This window comes from Coturnix japonica, chromosome 1, assembly GCF_054131305.1.
Source record: "Coturnix japonica strain WE chromosome 1, WE-NBRP24, whole genome shotgun sequence".
In the NCBI taxonomy this organism is placed as follows: domain Eukaryota; kingdom Metazoa; phylum Chordata; class Aves; order Galliformes; family Phasianidae; genus Coturnix; species Coturnix japonica.
Genome location: NC_140663.1, coordinates 115892293 through 115911248, shown reverse-complemented (window position 1 = coordinate 115911248; position 18956 = coordinate 115892293). Strand labels below are relative to the sequence as shown.

At 33.9% G+C, this 18956-nt stretch overlaps 1 protein-coding gene across 4 annotated transcripts in view; it reads right to left on the bottom strand.

Annotated features, from left to right (window-relative positions):
• Positions 1-18956, bottom strand: part of PUDP (pseudouridine 5'-phosphatase) — a 77666-nt gene that overhangs the window by 33229 nt on the left and 25481 nt on the right. For 3 of the 4 annotated variants that reach the window (XM_085550926.1, XM_085550941.1, XM_015848975.3), the window contains one exon: positions 11538-11767. In XM_085550926.1, coding sequence (XP_085407052.1) covers positions 11538-11767 — 230 coding nt within the window. Of the gene's footprint in view, positions 1-7816; positions 9203-11537; positions 11768-18956 lie in introns of those variants that run through there. The other variant, XM_085550935.1, reaches the window with a different exon arrangement.

Here is an 18956-nt window from a genome sequence, read left to right as displayed (position 1 = left end):
TCCTTTTATTAAAATACAGCATTCTGTGATGGATTTCTTCATCCTTGGACTGACATTGAGCCCGAAGCTCTTACTAGTAATCACTTTATACAAAGCCAGATCGCACACTCAACAGTAAGTCAAGAAGCTAAGGACTCAATCCACATACTTTCTAAAAATTGCATGAAAGCTGGTAAGACTGAACTGCTCCTGTGAAGAATGGATGCATATGAAAATTTGAAAGAAACTACGCTGACTATGCTGAACAGATAGGATTTTTTGTTTGTTTTGTTGTGGTCTTTTTTATTTTGCTGTTGACATTTTATTTTTTTATTTTTTAATAACAGACTTAAGGAACATTTTATTCATCCTTTCTTAATATTTTAACATTAAAACAAAAATCAACCCCTCCCCCAAAAACAATAAAAAGAAACAAGAAGATAGTTATTCCACTGAATATTAATCATCATAAGAAAATTTAAGGCTGTCATATACTAATGCTGTAGCTGTAAAGAAGAGCTGTAAATGACATAAAATTGGGATTTCAACAAAGAATCAGTAAAAGCATTCCACAACCTTACTCAAAATCAACCAATATTTTTCAAGCATACTTGATCTTCAATTGACTGTTAGGATGATATGAAAAACAAAAACAAATAAAAGCAAGTGACAAGAGAAAGGGACAGTAGTAAACAGTCCAAATGCCTTTGAATTACTAGCTAAGGAAAAGCAGAATAGAAATAAAACTCCGACATCTGTATTTCTAAAGAAAACCTTTCTGCTTTGAGAGACATGTCAAAGTACACATTTGCAGCTGAATCTTCTTTCCACTATCTTCATGAGATGTTAAATTTAGAAGTGTAACATCCCAAATGTTGAAGAGATTTTGCTGTAATATTAGCTGTCACATCATCTACCATTGCTCCTGAGAAAAAATGCTTTTGCTGTATCAGCATATATATCATTAACTTGCCTATTGTTTCCTGACTCTTCATCTACACTCCCTAAAAAATGTTGGGAATATCATTAAGGAGAAATGGGCTACTACACATTATTAACTCGTCGTAATTTACAATGAAGCTATATAGAATATAAATTACTTAATGTAGTAACAAACATAAGTTGTCATTTTCACCTTCAAGGCCCTACATTATCTTACCAACAATTACTGTACATCTTGCTTTTATTTCCTTCTACTCCCTAGGAACCTTCTATCCTTTCTCCTAATTACGTTCTTTATATCTTTCACCTACTTTCAGTTGCATGTCTTATATTAGGCTGACTTCTTTGTTGCTTGTACCATTTCCAAGCATATATTCTTCATCTTTTTTTCAGCAGTATCTTTACAAATACACTCTTTCAGGAATCATCGGTACATTCTTTTCTCCCTTTGCTTTGTATCACTGAGCTATTAACTGAAATTTGTCTTATATCACTTTCCATCCTTGCTGGACTAGAGAATAGACCTGAAAGCTAATGCAGAGCTGATTGATTCATTTCTTAACTCTATAAAAGATGACCTCTACTGTCAACTAATGAAGCCTGAGGAAAACTGAGGGACAACACCTGCTGGTCCTTCAAAATAGGAACTTGGAAAAATCATTCACTATAAACACCCACAGCAATAAACAAATGCCAATCAATGTGGTGAGGAATTAGTAGCTTCTATAAGGTATGTATTGACTTCTTATAGTTTTACATAGTTATATATGTAACAGCACTCTGTCACTTGCCAAGATTAGACTCCATGCCTATCATCCGATTTCACGAATTTGATTTCTTTCCCACCCACCCCCTCACAGGTTAATTTGTAGTTAAGGATCATTATGATGTAGATGGTGAGCAGCCGTGGCACAAAAATATCATGAAACTTGGAGCATTCCAAGACTATTTATACTATAGTAGAGTTATACATTATTCCTGAATCCTAGAATACCTGACTGTAGGACTCTCAGACTTCCAAACATGTGTTCCGTAAAATTTAACTCTTCATAGAAACTATCAGATTGTAATTTATCAGGTTATTATAATCATTATAAAATTATCTTCTCAAGGAAGCATTTAAAAAACCTGGATGCATTTTTTGCTGAAACTTAATGAAAAATATACCTTCATAATGAAAACTTCCTCACTGAAAAATTAAAAATTTGCAACTCAAAACAATCTACAAAGAATAAGTCATAGCTAATTTTAAAGTTGCAAGTGCATTCTGTGTAATGTACTCTATCATTTGTCATCAAATAAAAGGTTCTATTTGACCTTCAGATTGGAAAACTGCATTATTGAAAGTGGAACACAATAAGATATGCCATAAGCTATTATGCTTTATACCCCTGGTAATTTTTTGTTTTTAATCTGTAAGATCTCTGAGGCTCAGGACAATGGGTTGAAATCTCTAATTTTTCTGCTCCTTAGTCTAAAGTAACAGTATCCAAATACGTTCTACAGACAGCAACAGAACAGACTGCTACGACTGGACATCTGTTCAGGAGAAAAAGGACAATTTCCTAACAGAAGCAAATATTTTCTATAAAACACAATTTCAGTAATGGATGAAATCTCATCTGCTCAGCTAGTGAGCAATACCTCAAGGCTCTGAATCAACTTCACAATGAAGGATATTAATATTTCTAATATTAAAAAAAAAAAAACAAAAAAACCAACCAACCAAACAAACAAACAAAAAAAACCCCAACAACTATCAAATGCTACTATTTTAGAAAGTAAATGTAGATTCATTTTGAAATAAATCTACTGCCCAGAGAATGATGGACAACTATGCCTATATATTTAATAAAGTCTACCATAACACAAAGTTATGTGGGTTAGCTAGGATGAAAAATATCAGTAAGATACTTATACTGAATAGTCAAATAATAAATGAAGTAAAATGGTCAACAAGTTTATGTAATACATATTATATGGAAAATAAGTTATATGCAGAACTTGATACATAAAATTTAAGTTTTAGACACAAGTGTGGACAGCTCAATGAAACACCTTAGCTTGACGAAAAACTACATGAGTTGATACAAAAGAAGAAATTAAATAATATGGGTGATAGTGTACAAGGCCTCTTATTTTATTATATAGGCCCATAATATCAGAGGCAGATGTTGGTGGCATTGCAGTAGAAACAGAACCTTCCTAACAATATTCTGTTGCTGTTTGACAAATGGCATTAGAGGGGAATTCTGGCTAAATGGTGTCTGACATGGAAGTGCATCCAAAGTGAAGGTGCATCACTGAACTCCTCCATATAGAAAAAATTGCACCTGTTGACACTCACTGACATTTGCTGAGTGTTTAAGGAATCCAAACAGTGGATGTGAGCATGGTTGGTAGTGCATTTCAGCAGAGGCAACAGGAATATGAAAGACGAGACACATTCTGGATGGCCATGCAGATTTTTATAAGCACAGCATGCAGGCTCTTGTTCATCAGTGGCAAAAAATTATGGTGACTACATTGAAAACTAATGCTTTGTAGCTGAGAATTTGCTCTTTTAAATAGTTTCATTGTGCTCTATGTATCTATTTTAGTTTCCATGGAAATAAATAGTAGGCATTATTTTCAGAGCGACCTATGTACATATATAATACACTTCTCTTGAGCATTCTATGTACTCTGTGCCATAGACATTACTCTGTATTGAAACTCTTTTGATAGGAAGAGTGTGAAGAAATGAAATGAAATGTGTATGGGAAAGAAAATACACACACAAGAAAAACAAAAGAAAATCTATTTGGATGTTAAAAATCTGAACAGTCTAAAAAGTGTTTTACTTGAGGAGCAAGAAATAAGGATGGATGTTTGTAAGTATAACTTCACACCTTCGTAACTCATAATGCAAAAAAGATCATTTCAAGGTAGTTAAAATGTGAGAAATTCAGAAAAGAAAAGGTTTTCGGAATATATTGTCTCTGGTTGTCCGCAATATCAGGAGAATAAAGTAAAATGTTTACTAAAAGTACTTTTTCTGTTTTGCTTAAAAACAGTTTTCAATTATTTAGCATAGGAATATTGGAATATAGTTAATATTCTCCAGCTAAAAAGGATTTCTATGACTATAACATTAGCTGCCATCAGAGATGCTGAACTGTAAAATGAACACTGAATCTGAGCATGAACTGCAATTCTTATGTTCAGCACTATTCTCACAAGAAATAACTACTCTTGGTGGAATAGGATGAAAGTATTTTTTAACACTAATTTGAGTTGTTTTCTACTTCAAAACAAAACTACTTAATCTGAATGAAGGTTATCTTGGACTACTTAGGTACTGACATTGAATCATGCTACTATTCAAAATAAAGAGATGATGGAATGGAAGTGTTAAGCGTGTATTTTTAGCTGATAAACCTGCTGCTTCAGATATTTCGCATGTTACAAGGAACAAATTACAATAACAATGATCTATCACAGTAATAATTTAAAAAAATCCCAAACATTCCTTGGTGGAGTATATTTTGAAATCATCATTTGAGTACACTTATTTGTTATATAGCAATCAGCCTGAGCAAATGCTTTGTCCTGTTTAAACTATAAATAATTTGCAAGTGTTAACTGATGGTCCTGTAAGTAGGTTTTCTGTAGACATGCCAAAAACGACAGACTTCCACAGAATAGAATAAGCAGAATCCTGCTAAAAAATATCACCTAATAATCTCTGAATTGCACCTTTATAAAGTAACTTAAAAAACAAGAGAAGCAAATAATTAAACCCTTCTCCTGCTTTAGTGCAATAGAACAACAATCACTTAAACTTCAGTCCTTTAAGGTTTTCCAGAGATCTTCCCATGATAATAACTGTAAGACAAGCTACCAAAAAGAAAAACTGCTAACAGTGCAATTCCTTGTTTTAGTCTACATTCTTTGTTCCACAACTGAAAAAGCACTTACAATATACTCTGGGGTGATTACAAATGTAACCTGAGATACAGAGAGGATTAGTGTACTAGATCTTTTTGAAAGAGAATTTCTTCATGCTTTCTGTAATGTAGAAGACATTCAAAAACATTTTTATTGAAAATTCTTCTTAACTGAAAGTTAACTATTTAATGATTTTTTACTTTTTCTTTGGCATCTCAAAAAAAAAAAAAAAAAAAAAAGCTCAGTCTTGAAAGAGAAAGATAACTCTGAGCAATATCAGCAATATCTTTTTTTTTTTAATACTTAATATGCATACTTACTATTATGACAATATCCATAATTATTTCCCTAAAACAATTAGTAATGCATCTTGTGTGACCTGCTGATCTGAATATAATGCTTTAAGAATTTGGAGGTATACTAGGCTCTTTATGCTTACACACTCACCTCACGTAGAAGCATAAAAGGCTGCAGAACATAATTTATTATTCTGCATCACATTTCATCAAGTCCCTTAGCAGCTGCTTGATACATTATCGAGACAAATGCAAGAAAAAAAATATATTCCTGCCACCCTCCCCCCAAGTAGGGTACCCCAAAGACTAAGAGCCAATTATAATCTCTGTTTCTTCTTGCAATCAGATACATAAAGTGAAAGTAAACCTTGACCAGGTTATTTTCTGTATGGAATTTCAATGACTTTTTTCATCTCCATAAGACAAATACAGCCATAAATAAACATGCAGCGCAGTAACAAGGGCAATGTCTGGAACACTTAAGAACTAAATTACTTTCAAGCCATGCAACATCTCATTTCTCTTCCACAAATACATAATAAAGACTGCCAGCGTGGGGGAGGGTATATTTGTATGAATACATGCATATATGAGCACACATGCCTTAGGAGAAGAGGAAGGAAAAATAAAAATTAACCACATGAACTGAGAGCATGATAATTGGAAAAACAAAAAACAACAAAAAAATGCCCCTCCCTCAAAAACACCCAGCAACACAAGCTACAACAAAAACCCCCACAATTTCCAAATAGACTTAATTTTATATTCACAGTACAAAGGTCTATTATGAAATAAGTAAAAAGGTGCATGTACATAGCAGATCTTTAAATGTCTTACAATGTAAGCTGTAGTGAGATATCTAGCATTCTTTATATAACTACCATTACACCTTTGAAGCTGGAAGCTGAGGTTCAGCACCATAGACTTTACCATATAGCCCGGGAGATGCAAATGCATGCTTACACTATTTAGAAATAAAGGAAGGTGCAAGATTCAGACAACAGATTGCCCACTGCACAAAAATAGTATATTCCACTAGAGTGCTGATATCTTTCTATCCCAAGTTGGAACACGACTAGAAGATTAACTATGTCATTTATACATAAACTGTATTCCTTCTGACAATATAATCTGTAGACAAGATGATCAGTTTAGCTGAAAACTGGCCTTCTGTTGATTAACAGGCATCAGTTTAGAATTAATTTCCATTAGGGCAGTATTAGCACGGTTTAAACAAACAAACAAAAAATCTGCATAAGGAACTGGGAGAGAAAAAGTTTTTTGTTTTTTTTTTCAGGACATACGCTAAGTTTATTTTAGAAATCCTATGGAGATTACGTCATTTGTGCACCTCCCAGTACTTCATTTCCTATACCAGTCAATGAGAGATTTGGTAGTTGTCTCTACGTTGACAATGAAATACATAGTAACAAGATAGCAAGACAATAATACAAAAATCTCTGTTTCATTATTTAGAAGACTGAATTCCTTTAATATAAAATAAAAGTATTAGCTTGCCCTTTTAACATAACTTTTTTTGGGAAAAGGAATTTGAATCAGATAGACTAGTTTCTACTTGATCATGCCTTTGCCCACTCTAACCTGAAAGATAGAAAGAAAATTCTAACTTTTTTCTAAAAAAGTCTTTGAGATCCCCCAGTTTATTTCTGGAAACACAGAACTATTATACTAAAATTCTTCTTGTATAATACTATACAATCAGGCATAAGCCTGATAATAAATTAATATGAATGGTGACTGTATGCAGTACATTTTAAGTACAGTACTAAAAAAGTTCTACACACTTGGTGTCATAGTTTGTGAATGTAAAAGAAAACAGATTATTTCAGTAGATCTGCCTGAGAATGGGATGATGGCCATTTTCTGGAAGGTTACTGGAAATCTAACAAAAAACAAACCTATCTATACAAGCATACAAGAAATAATAGAACAAGAAAGGAATAAGTTTTAATGGAGAATCTTTCATTAGTGAATCATGATGCAGTTGCATATATATAATTTCTATTAATAATACTTTTTCAGCTAGCATTTAGTTGCTCCTCTTGCATCTCCTTCACTGGTAATCCATGATACCTTGAAGGCTAAGTTCATGCTACAAGCTTCATAGCTAAGCTAAGAAACATGCAATAGCCCAATACAAGGTAAAAGTGAAAAGATGATTTTTGTGTCTACGCACTTCTAGTTCTAGCCACCAAACCCTAGACATATTTGATTTTTACAGTGCTTGAGAATATGTTCAAAGGTATAATTTATTCATAGTTTATTCCACTAAATTCTGAGAACAACAGCTTCTCCAATGTTGAAAAATAATAATAAGAAAAACAAATGAAAATATTAAAGATATGCTCTTGATTATTTTGCACTGTCCCATAATCATTAAAATTCAAGAGCTATGCCAGTAACACATCCTAAATAATAAAATTAAAACTTGCACAAATGTAGTCTGCAAATAAGTCTTCAGACATAGCGCAAAGCAAGAACAATCAGAGTTTTATGAATTCAGAAAAAAAAAAAAAAGTTGTGGTCAGGAACACTCTGGTGAAAACAACACTTGGTATATCCTTTTGTAAGAGGGACATTCTCTAGGGAAACAAGAACTGGAAGACTGAATTGTCAGTTTAAACAGTGACCAGGAGGCTATTTTTAGCCTGATTTATTATTAGGAAATATTCCATTCAGCGTCTAAGGTAAGGGCAACCTTCTCCTCAAGTTAGCTTTAGAAGAGAAATGATGGTCCCAGATTTCTGCTACAGCGTCTATGGAGTCAATATTTCTTGATGGTTTAGGAGTGACCGGGGATGACTTTTCCAGTTATGCTTTGCAAATAAGTATCCAGAAGAGATATTTAATTCCTGAGAAGTAGATACAACCTGTTCAGATTGAGCAATTTTGGACACACAGTAAAAAATAAAAATCCTAACTTCTTAAGAAAGTACAGAACAAGAAAGGGAGTCTCCTAATATGTTTGGCACATCATCTTAGCTAGAAGGCAGACAGGTGGAAATGTCCTGATAGACTTTCTCAGATTTTAGTTTCCACATGGAACAACTGAAATAATCTGGATACACAAAAGTTGTGACATATTTCATTCATTTCCCACTCACTCTCCATAAGTTAACAGTAAAATCTGCCGTACCTGTCAAGCGAACAAACTCTACTTTTGTTGTTAATCTGAGCATATACACAGGACTGATTCCAAAATCTCATGTAGAGAGGAGTGGATTCACAGCCCTGAGCCAGTTACTCAGCAGACCTGCCATCTCCCAGGAGTTAGTGTCCCCATCACACAACCACACTGCTACCAAGGGAGGGTCCTTTCTGTTTCATAAGGAATATGCAGCAAGGATAATAGAGACACTGAGAAAGAGCAAAACACAGGATATTATTTACTGGCTCCAATCTATAATAGCTTTATCCAAACTCACCAATGACCAGTATAGGACAAGTGACTTCAGAAAACTGAACAAACAAACAAACAAAAAAACCAACCTGCCTTCCACCTAAAAAAGTACCAGAATTTAAGAAGAATATTAGAACATTTTTCTCTCTTCACTCTGCAAGTGGCTCCTTGCACAACATATATTTGCTTCACAACACACACAGCACATCTAGAACAATGGTAATATACTACAAACATTACTTACTTGTGCAACTTACTGAAGCCTAATGCTTTCAAAGTCAGATTTACTAAGGCCATGATGGCCACACGTTATTCCACTGGAAAAAGCAAGTATCTAGCAATATGCTAAAAAAATTGGCAAAAACTGAGATTCCAAGAAGACAGGACAGAAGAACATGGGTATGTCAAAATGAATTATAATAGGCATGTCCAATATGTGGGACAGCTGGTAACGTGCCCTATGCCTTGCCACAACACCAACATATTAGTGGTTCTTCCCCTAGCAACCAGTCCAGCCAAACAACTGAAACACTGGTTCAAAATAATCTCTCTTCATTCAGTGGAGCCCAGGCCATCCAAAAAGTTGTATGCTTACATTATAAAGCATGAATATATATCTGAAGGTGTGTTCTGGCTGAAAAAAAAAAAGTAATGTAGGCCTATTTAAAAAACAGACTACAGCAAAGGCTGAAGACAACAATTTGTGAATGTTTGAACTACACTGAAAAATATCTATGTATTTTTCTTTCAATGCTTTTGTTACCTCTAAAATAAAACAGCTGATTTGTGAATTGTAAACACTCAGGAAAAAGTATATGTCAATTTATTTACGAAATGGAAAAGGGGCAGACATGATGACTAAAATATATTATTTCAACAGCAGGGATTCTAATTTACAGCTCAGTGCATCGCCTAAAATGACTGTTCATGCCTTCGTAATTATTCTGTCTTATTTAGAGTACTGTTAATAAATTCAACTTCCAGATATACATAAAAAATAACAAAAATAATACAAACAAAATAACTCCTTAACTGAAAAGCATAGTGATTGAAATACATGAAAGATAATATATACACACAATAGAAATGGTTCAATAAAGGGAAACAAAGAAGAAAAAAGGCATAATAAATGAAACTTCATTTTCATATTCTTTTTACAGAAGCTCACAGTAATGAAAGTAACATTAAGTGCTATACCAGCCTTCTAATTTATCTGTTTTCTTGTACAATATAGACTAATACTGAACCACAGTCACAATGTCCTGAATTTATATTACTCTTTATCATATCTTTTGTAAGAAAAAGCATCTCCAGAAATTTCACTTTGAGCTTCTCTTTTCTGTGACATAAGAAGTCCTCTGAGAACCTCAACTTCTAATGCCATTTAATCAGTCTGAAAATTTTTAATGCACTCTTACTAGATCCAACGCAGGGATTATTCATAACTGTTAGATCAGTTAATTAATTTGAATTGGAGGAAAATGCTAGGAAATACACTTTTAAATTAAGAGAGATTTAAGGAATTTGGAACTTTTTTGATAGAACACACTGATTCTTCATGAGACTTCTGACTGCTTATAGAAACAGAGGTTATTTCCAGTCTTAATGATTCTAATATTATTGCAGTCCAGCTGTTAACCTACCACCATCATTCCCATTAAACCATGCCCCTCAGTACCACATCTACCCTCTTCTTGAAAACCTCCAATGACTGTGACTCCACAGGACGTCTGTTCCAATGTATTATGATTCTTTCTGAGAAGAATTTTTTCCTAATATTCAACCTGAACCTCCCCTGGCACAAATTAAGGCCACTACATCTCTTTTTTCTACCAGTTACGTAGGAGAAGAGACCTATCAAACCTAACTACAGCCTCCTCTCAGGTAGTTGAAGAGAGCAATAACGTCTTCTCTCAGCCTCCTCTTCTCCAGACTAAACAATTTCACTTCAAATGGTCAAGTAGATTGGGATATCTTTTTGAAATAAAGTTGATGCACATATTCAGAATGAAAAGAGGAAAAGCAAATTTCAGTAAACACTGTTCATATTATGACACATTCATTGCAACTTATTTCACTTTGCATTCCCAGACAACACAAATACCAATTGGACTGTGGGTGAAAACTTCTAAGAAATGATAAGATTCTTCAGTCTTTTGTATTCTGTCTTTGCATAAACAATTTTTTTTTTTCTCATCAATCTTAACGAGAAATCAATAATTACAGTCTAAAACACTTAAAGCTGTTCCTTAAAAATTAGTACACAATGCATTTTCTGCAGTAATGAAACTCCAAAACATCAGAATTTATACACTCAGGATAGACAAGAAGTGAAAAAAAATATTTGCATGAGAATGACAATTTTATTTGAAATAAAAGTGAACACATACTCTCACTACCAATTTATCTCCCTACAGTTTTCTATTTCAGAATCCAGTTTTTGAAGTTATACAAAGAAGAAACTAAATATTGCTTCTAAAGAAAGATAACTCAAACTTACAAGTATTAAATCAGAAAACAAGAAATATGATCTCATAGATTTAGAAAGCAAAAAGAAAGAAATGGATTAGAAAAAATATATACCCCTCTTAATCAAGAAGTATCTTCAATGTTTAGGTAAATCAGCAAGGAAGGTGTGAAAAGTGAGCTGATCCATGTTTAAATAACTCTTCCTTAACTTTCAGTAGTGAAGTTATAATTGAAGATTTATACAGAGAGGAAAATCACCTTACTTCCCCTATGCATGGTAGCATGTAGTAAATCAGAGTAATCTGCATTACAAGTATTATAATGCAAGAGAAGGAAACACGTTTGAACAACCAGTTACCTAAACAATATAAGCACCACTGGGAAAAAAAGCAAAACAAAAAAGACACTGCTGATATTTCAAATGTTTGTTTTAAATCCTAACCTAAATATTTACCAATATTATCAAATTATTCAGGTAATTTGTTCCTTCCCCTCCTTACCTTCTCTGGAGGAGCAGGAGGTTGAAATCTTTTTGCACAAACTAGAAATATATCAGGAGCTGGCTTGCCAGATTTCACCTCAGGGTCATCTCCCAGCACAATATGATGAAAAAGACTGAAGATGTCTTTGTGTCTGGATGTTTTCATCTGAAATGGCCCTTTAGCTGAGCTAGTGGCAACACCTATGGGTATGTTGTGTTTGTGTAAATGCTGAACCAGTTTACTGACCCCTGCAAGACAAACAGATACATACAATTTATTCTATATTTATATATACATTTTTGAAGTTATATGCATTAAAATTTTTGCTTATTTACAACATGTTTAGCAATATTTCAAAAATGCTGTCTAATTGAATTCAACAACCTATTCTGACTGGTTAGCATAAAAGAGATTTCTTGCTACATCTGGAAATGTTCCTGCTCCATCAAGAAATATTACTCTAAGTAAACGATTCTGTCATCAAATGATGATTTACTCAAAAGATGCTGAAAATAACTCCAAAGACATTGCATCTATATGCCCAGAAGAAGCCTACTCAATGTACTGTCCTCAACTTTATAAACATTATTTCAAACATATCTAGAGTTACGTTCTTGGAAAAAAAGAAAAAATATCAAAGAAATATGCTCTTCTCACTGACTGACAATTTCTGAAGCAGGCATCCAACTGGCTTAAACCAGCACCTAAGAGTGCTGAGTATCTCTTTTACAATTACTAGATAAAGCAATTGGATAGGAAAGTGGAGCTGTCAATCACAGGTGTTAATACCAGAGCTTTATCTATTGTTGATGTGAACCCTGAATAATGAACACCTTGACCACAACAGACAGAAATTTTAATCTGCTCCAACATTCTAGTGAAGGTTAATGCCAAGAATGGTGAAAATACAGCAGCCGCTGTAAGAAGGAAATATGCTTTTCATTCAGTGCAAGTTTGAATCTCCGATTAAAAGGCTTCAATGTTTCTTCATAGCAGCATTCTGAACACAGAGTACCATTTTTCAGATTGCTAATTATCTTCAGCCCTGCTGCATCAAAGCTTCAGTGCATCTGCTAGTATATGTTTACTCTACATTTTTACTGGAGGTAGCCAGCCACTGAAAAGTGCTGTTGCTGAAAGGTTATTTACTCAGGGTTCCCTCTTATATTCTCTCAGCACAGGTCATGATTTCAGTCCATAAATGTGTGTGTATTTACCTTCACTTTTTGACTTTCCTACCTATAAGAGAGCTGTACCTAACACCTCCATGGAGCAAAGATTTACATTACTCAGAAAATGTACTTTAATAAAAATATATTAAAAAAATCATTTTAAAATTATATGCGTAAAAACAGCAAGATGGATTAGAAAAAAATATGAAGTACACTCCCGTGCACTCACTCACTAGTAGCTAACATACAGTATCAACACCCATCTACCACGGAGAGACCTATGTGTTAGGCTTCTTGGCACCATCCTCAGTTCCTCCTACTGGATCAAAAGAAACAAGGTTCTTTGCATTTTACAGCATTAGTTACAGAGGACTTTTCTGATGTGGTACATACACAATTACAAACCCAGGTCACAAAGCAGAATTTCTTCATGTAATTAAATCAGGAACAAACATCTTGTAATATTATGATTTATTTCCAAACATACTCTTTTCATTTCAAATAATCAAAAATATAAATAATGTTATTTCTTCTATCCCTTTAAATTTTAAAAAAGACACAGAAACTTATTATATTTCTGGTGTAATAGTTACACAACAATGACTACTGGAAAGAAAAATATGTATTACAGTACACTAAATTCAAGTATGTAAGCTGAAAAGAAGAAGGATCAACTTTAAACATCATCCTGTTTAAAGACAGATAAATCACAGATGTCAACGAAGTTAGAAAGTTCTGTGGAAAAACAAATACAAGTAAAACCTAAACCAACAGGAAGAAGTTATTAGTCTTGATATATTACAGATATATCTTCAAGAAACACCTTTTATACAACATAATTAAAAAAACAAAAAAAAAACAAAAAAACAAAACAAACAAACAAAAAAACAAAAACAAAAACAAAAACAAGAAAAAACAACCATTCCCTGACCCATATACCAACATGCTCTTCACTTTCTTATTCAGTTGAAATCACTGTGTCTAACACATTGAATCCGCTAAGAAACTAAAGACTTATTTTGAACAACAAAACCCTTTGGCTAATTGTCACACTTTCCTTTTCAGTGACCAATACAAACATGAAATGCAAAAGTTCAGGAACTTAGATTCCACCCCCCACCCCCTCCCCCTTCTGTTCTCCAGGCTGCACAGCCCTAGCTCAGCCTCTCCTAAAAGGGAAATTGTCCAGCCCCTTGATTGCCTTGGTGGCTCTGAGGTCTTTCCAGTACGTCCATGTCTTGCTTTGTACTAGGGGCCTCAGAACTCAACACACAGCATCACCGGTGCTAAGCAAAGGGAAAGAATCATTTTTCTGGACATACAGGCTATTTTGGCTGTATATGCAGATAAGAATACTAGTCTTCCCAGTTTTGTGTCATCTGCAAATTTAATGCAGGTGCACTCCATCCCAACATCCAGATCATTAATGCAGGACTGGATCCACTATTCACCCCTGAGGTACTTTGCTAACTTACTGGCCTCCAACTAGAATTCCCATCACTAACCACTACCCTCTGATGCAGGTTGTCCACCCAGCCTTTTTAGTCTACCTCACTGTCTGCTCATCCAACACATGCTTCAGTAGTTTCTCTATGAGGGTCTTTGACCTTACTGAAGCCCACTGCTCACTTCTTTAGTTTTATATCACATTTTATACTCAAATTCATTATGATGTGAAAATTAATAACACACTTTTAACACCCAAAACCTAACTAAATTAAATTAGGCCTCAAATAAACAATGGCTTTGTTAGAGACAAATTCTCTCATGAACATAACTATATACCCTCTTATTCATCTCTGTGCCATCAGTATACTAATGATATCCAATTAACAGTTCAACTGTTATGCAATTCCCTGTAATTCTGGAGTTTACACTATGTAGTCAATGCTAATATAACTATGCTTGAAAAGTCTTGTAGCTGAGATGTAGCATATTTTGTGGAAGAAACAACATGGCTAAAGACTGTTTTGTTTTTTTTTTGAGAACAATCTTGATTAACGGATTTTTGCTCTGTGCAATGCAATTTTTGTTGGAGATATACAGGTCACCATGTGCTTCCTTCACATAACTTGTCAGCAAATTATGAGCGCAAATACAACCACTCTCTTCTTACTGATTTTCAGCACTCCAAGAAGTTCTTCAAATATATCATAGTGTTGCTCCTCATTCACTGTGCCAGAGACAGCTTTCAACTCACACTAACAGCATGAGTGCAGAGGACACCTGTCCTCTTGGTCACAAAAAACTAGGCACTTCAGAGACACATACTCAAGTCTACAAGTGATTACACAGAAGTAGTAATCTGTGAGGCTTCAGTGGGTATTAGAAAGAAAACATTTACTTATGAGAAAATGGCTAAAGAAGAACTGCTTCATGTGTTTAAATTAACTATGTACATGCATTATACTTGTCTTGTATGATTTATGGCCAGTTGTGAACAGATATAAATCTTAAAAATAAATATAGTTTCTGTCTAGAAAGACTACTCTTCCTTTACAAAATCATTTACAGCTACTGTGCTAAATGTAACATCAGATCCAAATCGAAGCTTTTCAAGATTTCATTGCTCTTTTTAATCAAAGAAAAGCTAACACTGCCACTCAGGGCTTTGTCAAGTTGATTGGATTTTTAGCCAATTCAATAATAATCCTTTAAGATTTTAAAAGCAATTTACAGTAAAAACCTCAACAGCAACAAAACATAAAAAGTACCTAAAGAGAAAATAAATCTTACCAAGAACAGTAAGGAGCTGACTGTTCACCTAAGTCACAAATTGATTTTAAAATATTTTTATGTGCTAAAACAGTTCCAAGCCCATTAGAACAGTGCCATTCATTACCTGCACATTCTCTATCCTCAGGTGAATTCAGCCTTGCTGCTATGATGGTGATAGAGTGATGGGGGTGGAGCTAACCAACACTTGGTGTGATTGCCATGAATCTCATGAGACTGTGGAAATATTTCTCTCATATCCACCTGTTTCTTTTTTGTTCTGAGACATTTTTTTTAAAAAATTGTAATGATACATTATCTTTTCACTGAGTTTCAGAAGTAGAGATGGAAACTAATAACCTACTCTTAATCTGGAAAAATAATTGGTTTTAATGAAGAATTATATCTTCTCATCTTATTTCTCTCTAAAGAGCACCAAAGATTCTTCTAGAGGCACAGGGTCTCCTTGTATATCAAGTCAATAATTTTGTCATAGTCTAGACATTCTGACACAGGTAAGCCCATGGAAAAGAAATAAAAAAGAAAAAGCCCTGCTAAATTTTACCTGAAACCTCTGCCAACTGTATTTATGACTTCCTAGTAAAAGCATTTTGGGGTTGCAGCTCTTCAGGACTTACTGAAGAGGCCGAATATTTGAAATCAGTCAAACAGACAAGATCACTCGCAATGCGTACTAGTTAATTGATACATGTTTCAGAGTTACAGGCTCAATGAATTTAGTATGGACTCACCACAGCTTTTTACAATTAAAACAATAATAGCAAGGAAAAGAAAACATGGTAGAAAGTCTGTTTAACTGTAAAGGGAACAGATGGTAATCAAGGAAACAATAGCTAAGCAAACTAAACTAGACTGCTGGTTGAATAGATCTGTTAAGATTTAAATTTAAAAAAAAAAAAAAAAAGCAAAAAAAAAAAAAAGCTCTAGAATAAATTCTCAATGGAACTTCTACTACTTCTCTTCTTGTAATTTTTAATTCACTCTATTCAGTACAAAAACTAAGCTTTGAAAATACCTACTCCAGTCTACAAGATACAGTCAAACATAACTGAACAGGAAGATGGTTTCCACTTCACATTCTAGACTGGCTGAAAAGGAACTGCAAAGGAAGAAATCGCAGTTATCACAAAGATGACCCAGGAAGGGAAAAATTCTGGAAAAAAAAAGCACACCACCACACAATCCTCAAGCATCTGTGCTTTGTAATGATGCTGAACCAAAAAAAAAGGAGACAGGTATGAAAGAGTGGCATTAATTTCTTAACTTTGACATGGCAATAGTAGCTACCGACAGAAGTGTAACGTAGAAGTAGATTTTTCTGGCTGTGCATATATTCTGGGTTTGTGTTAACTGTACACCCATAAATTCTCTTCTCTTCATAGAGTAAGACTCTACTTGTCTAGAGTTTCATATATTACTAGAGTCTGATACATTGAGGCTTGCCAGTCAGCTTAGCCATATTGAAATCTTGCAATCTACACCTTCAAATACTAGCATCTCTGAAAGCTTTTATACAGAGGCATGGCTCTGATACAGACTGTCAGGAAAAATTTCCATACTATCCCTAACCATCAGCGACATAACTATCAATTACTTGATTTGGGAATTAACAGACTTACCACTGCTGGAAATAATTCATTGCATTAATAAATATGCCATTAATAAATAAACGATGCATAAATAGTACATTCAGCAGTGTTCTTTATCAATCAAAATTCAAATCTTATTTCCGCCCAAAAATTGTAAAAATAGATTGAAAGTAGAATGTCACCTGCATAATAGCTGTTAAAAGTTGACCAGTTAGAGGCTCATAATTTCAGAATCACCTTACTCCTCTATTATGTATCACAATTAACTTACCTTCCTGTATTTACCTATAACAATCTGAAACACCAGTTTAGTCAGAGAACACTGTAAACCTAACATGTCAGCACTGCTTTACATCTTAGACAATACCTGCATGATGTTCGTTCTTAATTAAAGAATATTAAAAAGCTGCAGAATAAATCCACAAGGCTTATACTAAACAATGTTCCCAGAAGACATAAAAGAACATGAGAAAGGTATCAATTAAAAAAGCTCTCTCAGATGAAGCATAGGTTAGTACTTAAATTAAAAAATAAAAAATAAAAAAAAATACTAAGTAGCTGGTACAATTTTTGTCTAGATTAATATCTAACATCAACCTGGTTTTCTTAAAATTCACGACAATTCAGCTTGTATCCCATATATTGCTACATAGAACAAATCCCATTACTTCGGTGACAAAGGCTACATTTGATCCTCACAACTGCATAAAGCAGCAAGTATTTACGCTAACATTAATTCTGCTTTAGAGAACTGTCTGAAGAAAATTATCCCATGTACACAGTTGAACTTAAAGAATAACCGGTTGAGCAATTATGGCAGTGATAAAAATGTCTACAAGTTTGCCTCAGTAAGAATTTTGCTTGATTCATCTATAATAGACAAGCAAGCCCAGAACACATTTTTTGAAATAAGAAACAGTGCAAAGCTCAGTGTTTCCTGTGTCTAATTTATTCCACCACCTCTCCATATCTCTATTCAAGCTACTTCACTGACATTAACATAATCCCCAGTAAATACAGGCTATTCACTCAGTGGCATCTACTACATGTGCTGCTTCATTAAAGTGAATCTTCTCTGTGATTTCTAACACTTCCACCACCAATCTATCTATCCAGCATTTTTTAAACCCAGACTAAGTTGTTTTCTTTGTCGTGCAACAGATATCTGCAGAAGGTTGACATAAAAAATGAAAAACAAATCCCTCCATCATTTTTGTTTTCCTAGTGAGTTTATCTGGGCTTACAGTCTTAGTTGGATCTACATGAGAGAAAGTCACAGTTTCAAAAATCCCGCATATAAAAGGGATCAGGGAGACATACAGATAACTTGGCTGTGCAAGAGATTCAAGTTCTTAGTTACCTAAGCAAATTACATATTTTCTTCTTGTTTATTTTAATTTGGTCTTAACATATCACATACTTTAACAATTAACCTATTAATGCCTTAAGAGAATAGATATAAAAAGGATCTAAAAATTAAAACATAATAATTAATGTGTTGTAGCAATTTCTAGAAAATACACAAAAACAAATTTAAAAAAACCCACCAAAACAAACAAAAAATAAAAAACAAGTACACATTGAAAGAAAAAAAAACATCCAAAAGCTGAAACTGTTTTACTGACATGTAGTGACCTAATTTTATTATACATATATTTTTGTTTGTTTTTCCATTTCTCCTACACTTCCTTTTGTCCCCCCGTAAATTATTGATATCTGCTCCAGGACTTTTTCTTTGTACAAAAAGTTAACAGCAGTCCTAGATTTAAGTATTGCTTCTCTTTTTATGGATGAGGATTCTTCTCTAAGCATTCCACATGTAAATGTAATGGAATATAACATATGAGTTTATATCATAAATGAGATTCATTCTCTCGTACATATCAAGGCAGCTTGCTTATGTTTTATAGAGGTGTTACACTTTTCTGTCTTAGGATAAC